Source organism: Orycteropus afer, unplaced genomic scaffold (assembly GCF_000298275.1).
Source record: "Orycteropus afer afer isolate SDZICR_OR568_19922 unplaced genomic scaffold, OryAfe1.0 scaffold00394, whole genome shotgun sequence".
Taxonomy (NCBI): domain Eukaryota; kingdom Metazoa; phylum Chordata; class Mammalia; order Tubulidentata; family Orycteropodidae; genus Orycteropus; species Orycteropus afer.
In genome coordinates, this window is record NW_006921981.1 from 2,813,736 (window position 1) to 2,819,735 (window position 6,000).

General features: G+C 35.0%; 1 protein-coding gene across 1 annotated transcript in view; it reads right to left on the reverse strand.

Annotated features, from left to right (window-relative positions):
• TRAPPC8 (trafficking protein particle complex subunit 8) overlaps positions 1 to 6,000 on the reverse strand; it is a 121,328-nt gene that overhangs the window by 29,565 nt on the left and 85,763 nt on the right. The window contains exons 24-26 of the mRNA XM_042782627.1: positions 4,963 to 5,031; positions 4,813 to 4,871; positions 2,485 to 2,658 (exon numbers count right to left, since the gene is read on the reverse strand). Of these exons, the coding sequence (XP_042638561.1) occupies positions 2,485 to 2,658; positions 4,813 to 4,871; positions 4,963 to 5,031 (302 nt within the window). The remainder of the gene's footprint in view (positions 1 to 2,484; positions 2,659 to 4,812; positions 4,872 to 4,962; positions 5,032 to 6,000) is intronic.

Below are 6,000 nucleotides of genomic sequence, written 5' to 3' on the forward strand. Positions count from 1 at the left end.
CTTTTCTTCCTCCCGTCTTCCAAATGACCTTTTGTTTTCTTCATGGATGATGTTCTTAATTTATCTCACAACTCATCTGCTCTTCAGTCATCAGTGCTCAATGTGTCAAATCTACTCTTCCATTGGTCTATAAATTCAGGTGGTTGTATTTTGGCTCTTGTGGACTTTGTTTTAATTTTCTTCAGCATCACCTTGAACTTACAAATGAGCATATGATGATGTGTTGCACAGTCAGCTCCTGGCCATTATTTTGACTGATGATATTGAGCTTCTCTCCATCACTTCTTTGCACAGATGTAGCCGGTTTGATCGTGTATTCCATCTGGTGAGGTCCTTGTGTCTAGATACTGTTTATGTTGTGAAAAAAAGTACTTGCAATGAGTAAGTCATTGGTCTTTCAAAATTCTATCATGCCATGTCCAGTGTCATTTCTATCACTAAAGCCATATTTTCCAACTATTGATGCTTCTTTGTTTCCAATTTTCACATTCCAATCACCAGCAATTATCAATACATCTTGATTGTATATTTGGTCAATTTTAGACCGCAAAGTTGGTGAAAATCTTCAATTTTGTCATCTTTGGCTTTAATAGCTGGTACATAAATTTGAATAATAGTCGTCTTAATTGATCTTCTTTGCAGGCGTATGGACGTTATCCTAGCATTGACAGCACTGTACTTTGGGATAGATCTTGAAATGTTTTTTTTTTTTTTTAATGATGAATGCAACACCATTTTTCTTCAATTTTTCATTCCCAGCATAGGAGACTATATGATTTTCTGATTCATAATGGCCAATACCAGTCTAGTTCAGCTTACTAATAATGCCCAGTATATACCAATCGTTATGGGTTCCATTTCATTTTTGACAACTTCCAGTTCTCCTAGATTCATACTTTGTACTTTGCACATTCCAATTATTAATGAATGTTTGCAGCTGTTTCTTCTCATTCTGAGTCATGTCACATCAGCAAATGAAGGTCCTAAAAGCTTTACTCTATCCACATCATTAAGGTCGACTATATTTTGAGGAGGCAGCTCTTCCCCAATTGTATTTTAAGTGTCTTCCAATCTGAGGAGCTCATCTTCCAGCACTGTACAAGACAAGGCTTCACTGCTATTCATAAAGTTTTTCAGTAATATTATCAGACAATGCTCCACTGCTATTCATAAGGTTTTCAGTGGCCAGTTTTTCAAAAATGAAACTTGTCTTCTTCCCAGTCTGTCTTAGTCTGGAAGCTCTGATGAAACCTGTCAACCATGGGTGACCCTGCTGGTATTTGTAATATTAGTGGCATAGGTTCCGGCATCACAGCAATACACAAGCCACCACAGTACAATAAACTGACAGGCAAGTGGTGGCAGCATAAAGTAGGACATGCCAATGATTAAACATGAATCTAATCAAGCCTTTTGATCTATTAGTATATAGGAGCTGAGAAAACAGGTTAACTAATGCCATAAGGACATAATCAAACAAATGAAAAATGATGAATTTTGCAAACAAATGACCAACCTAGTTTTTCCAACAAGTAAATTTTTAAGAAAGAAAAAAAGAGAAAGAAAGGAGAGGAAACTGTTATAGGTAGAGAGAGATCTAAGAGGTAGCAATAAAAGGCTGTGTAAACCTTATCTGGACGTGATTTTTTTTTTTTAAAGTGAAATGATGTCTTCAAACAATATGGAAATACTGAACACAGAACAACAATTAAATAATAAGTGTGGGATTAAAGTCAATTTGGTTGAATGAGATGACATTATGGAGTTATATCAAAAGAAAAAGTCCTCATCTGCTAAAAGTACATACAACACTTACAGATGAAATAGTATGTCTAGTTTTTCTTTTTTTTGTACATTGCCCTTCTCTTCACCTAAAGCAATACTTGTCTCAATACTAGCAAACAAATTAATGGCTGTTGGAACTGATCAATAGGTACCTAGGGGTCATGTGCTATTTTTCCTTCTGTACAGTGTTTGTTTGAAGGAGCTCTGGTGGCATAGTGCCTAAAAGCATTTGACTACTAACCAGAAGGCTGGAGGTTCAAACCCACCAGCAACTCCTCATTAGGAAGACTGGGCTATCTATGTCCATAGAGATACCACCTATGGAAACCTAAGGAGGGGTCACTATGAGTTAGTTGGATCCGACTCGACGGCAGTGAGTCTGTTTTTTCTGGAAAAAGAGTGTTTGAAAATGGCAATAAATTTTAATAATAATAATGCCTATTTTGATAGAGATTATCATGTCTACAACATTTTGAGTAAAACACAGAAGGAACAGTAACACACGGAAGAAAGTCATCTAATTTGAATGTTTTTGTTTTTCTCTTGGCAAAAAAATCATTATCTTTATGAAACCACTAAAAAGGTTAGAAATCAACTTTTAATACTGATGGAAAAAATTATAAACAGTAGCTTAGAGTGGTTCTTTACCCTAAGACTTAAGTATCTATATGCAAAACTCACTGAGATAACAATACATACCTTCCATAATATGACAACATTCAAATCCACCTCACTGCACTTTTGAATCAATCTCACTGCATCCTCTAATGACTGTTTTTCTGAATGCACAGAAGGCTGGCCTTGTGGTTTTTTCAATTCAGAGGATAAACTTCGATAAAAGAAGTCTGCACATGGGCTTGCTGAACTGATTATCTGTTAAAAGAAAACCACAGCTACATAAATTTAAAAAAAAAGATATCTAGGTAGAGGTATACAAACCCTGTTAAAAAGTTTATTTCTATCACTTCTACTTTGTTTTAATTAAATACTGAAACTTGTACTTCTGTTACTTTCATACACCAAAAATGGCTTATTCAGTAATTTTTTGACAGTATTGTCAATTCGGGTGAATACAAGAAAGCTACTTTAAGATTCAAACATCTAAAAAAATATGGTACAAATTACTCTGACTCTTAAAGCTGCCACCTCAAAATAACTGAACTATACTCTCGTAATATTAGCTTTGACCTTCTAAGTATCTTGTTGTTGTTGTTATGTGCTGCAGAGTCGGACCCGACTCACAGCGACCCCTCCTTGGGTTTCCGAGGCAGTATCACTACGGAAGTAGATTGCCCCATCTGCCTTCCGAGGAGTGGCTGGTGGGTTTGAACTGCCAGCCTTCTGGTTAGCAGTCAAGTGCCTTAGGCACTACACTACCAGAGCTCCCCTAAGCATCTAGGGAAGATGAATAATCTCTAAATAAATAAAGTGGTAGAAAGAGAGGATATATCTTTTTACTATTAAAGTACTTTTTATTCAAATACTTAGAACATTAGGCATTATCCAATGAAATAAAATGCACTGGCATTAACTTGTTCCTTACATCTGAAGGGGGAAAGCCTGAGAAAAGAATTTTAAGTAGACTCAGCAAATTTCCCTTAATTAATGGAACACTGTGCTTCAAAATAAAATCTTCACACTGGTGTTTTCTTGCATTATAGGCTATAGTATGTGCATGTTAACCTGAGAGTTAATTATTTAACATTAGCTAATATACTTATTCCCCTTAGGAGTAAACTTTATTAGTAAACCATTATCCCTACAGTTTTGTCATTTTTCTGTAGTAAATACTGTTTACTCAACTAAATTCATCAAAACTGAAAATACCTTTGTTCCTGTCTTTTCAGTGCTCTTACACAAAATTACTTAGCAACAAATAGAATTATAACATTTATTCAATTTAAGGGTACTGCTGATGTTTCTAGGGATTCTAAAATTCAAAAAAAGGACAAAACAAACAACTGACATCTTTTCAGCTTGGTAAGGGGGGAGGGAAGCTGCAAGCTAAATCCAACTATTAAGGAAGCACAACATGTCCAAAAGTCATACATGCTTTGGAATTACTAGGCTTTCATTGCCTTGAGATATTTTTAAATAGCTATTTCCTTAAATGCTCAAAAGTCATTTACAAAGAGTAAATGAGATGAAAGCAAATAGTATTAGAAGTACAAAAGAGTTAGGTTGTTTGGAATTACCAAGAAGAGCACAAAGAAGAAATAACGCTACTAACAGCACACAGTTATATGCAACTTTACACCCTCAGGCCAGTGTTTCTCAAAGCAGTCTCCATATCCCCTCTTCAGAGTATTTGCAGGGCTGGTTTAAAATAAATATTCTCAGGATACATCCAACCCAAAATGAACCACAGCTTTACAGGTGGCAAGGCAATGTCTCCATTTTTACAAAGTCTTCTAGGTCCCTGATACACAAAAGCAGTGTCTGTAGACTGATAGCCTCTACATCACCTCCGAGCTTATAGCAATTGAGAATCTTAAGTCCTACCCCTCACTACTGAATCAGAATTTACAGATCCCCAGTAAATCATACACACCCTTATAAAGTTTAAAAACCACTGTTCTAGGTGGTTCTTATGCATAATTAAATTAGAGAAGCACTGTTCTAGACGATAATACATTTAAAATCAAAACAATCTTACATATCTAGCCTATTATTTGGGACTGAGAACCATGTATGTCAAAATTCAGATTATCACATTCCAATGTGGCTACTTTTCCTATTAAAGATTCTTTATAATCTTGTTTCTTTTTAGCATCAAGGACTCTACTAGTTTCATGTGATATAAAATATTCTCAAAGTTAATTTTAAATAAGTAATTTAAATGGTATGTTTCATACAGCAGTTTTTATCTGTTTTGAGGAGTGAAGGCAGCCTGCAAAACCCTATGAAGTTCAGATGTTCATCCTCCTTCAGTAGAAGGGGACTACTGAATCGAACACGTTGTCCAAATAACCAGATATTCCAGAACTGTGACTTTCTAAATCAAAACTATTGTGCTTATTTGCATACCTGTTCATTTCCAAAGATGATATCTGCAAAGGTATATTTTTCTGAGGACTGTGTAGCAGCTAAAAAATAGGGGAAAAACAAACTAATCATATCATTGGCATGAAATATTAAAGAACCACTTAAGAAAGTATGAAAGTAACATGAATTTACCTTCTTTTTCTTTACATCTTACTGCCTTGAAGCAAAACTTTCCCTTTTCTCTACTGGCAAGTTTGGCATCTAGAAAGAAAAAATAATTGCAAAGATCTTTCTCAAGTTATTATGACAGGATAAAACCTAATTCTTCATTCAGACTTCTTTTACTAAAACTTGATAATAATTCATAATCATAAATGTTAATTAAAAAATGACTTTGCTTTCATCTCAATGAATGATCACAGTATTGCATGTAAGAGAGAAAAGCTGCCTAAAGAGTAACCAGCTTACATGTGTATGAGAGCGTGTACTTGTACTTATGGGTTTGTACATGTTTGTACAGAGAGACTGGAATGAGATTTGAATCCTGACTGTTCTAATTAAGAGCTGAGTAACAACTGTGAGCAAGTACGCAAATCCTCTAACTTCAGACCCCACATCCGAAAATTAAGAATAGTAATTGTACTTCTCTCTTAATTTATCATGAGAATTGAATGAAAGAATGTCACTGGAACATTTAACACAATGTATACCATATAATAACCACTCAATAAATAACTGCTTGAATGTCATATACATAAATACAGGAATGCACAGAAAAACCAAGCGGTAAATACTGCCTTAAAATTTCAAGGAGAAACTTCCACATTTTACCCCTTTATCTACAGTTTTATTTTTTTTCTTTTTAAAATAACATCTACTGTTGTCTATTTAATTTCAAAAATAATACAGATTAAATGCAGAAAATGTTAGAAAACAGCAATAGTAACAAACAAAATAATAGTAAGTAGCTTTTCTTGAGCACCCATTATATGCCACAAACTTTTTAAAAGTGGTCTTTTTAAAAATTTGTAAAGCATTATAAATTTGCAAGTTACAAAGACAGTACAGAGAGATCCTGCTTCCCCTCAATTAGTTTCCCCTAATGGAAACATAGGAGCTCTGGTAGCATAGTGCCTAACGCACTTGACTGCTCACCAGAAGGCTGGCGGTTCAAACCCACCAGCACTCCTTGGAAGGAAGGTTGGGCAATCCTACTTCTGTAGTGATACT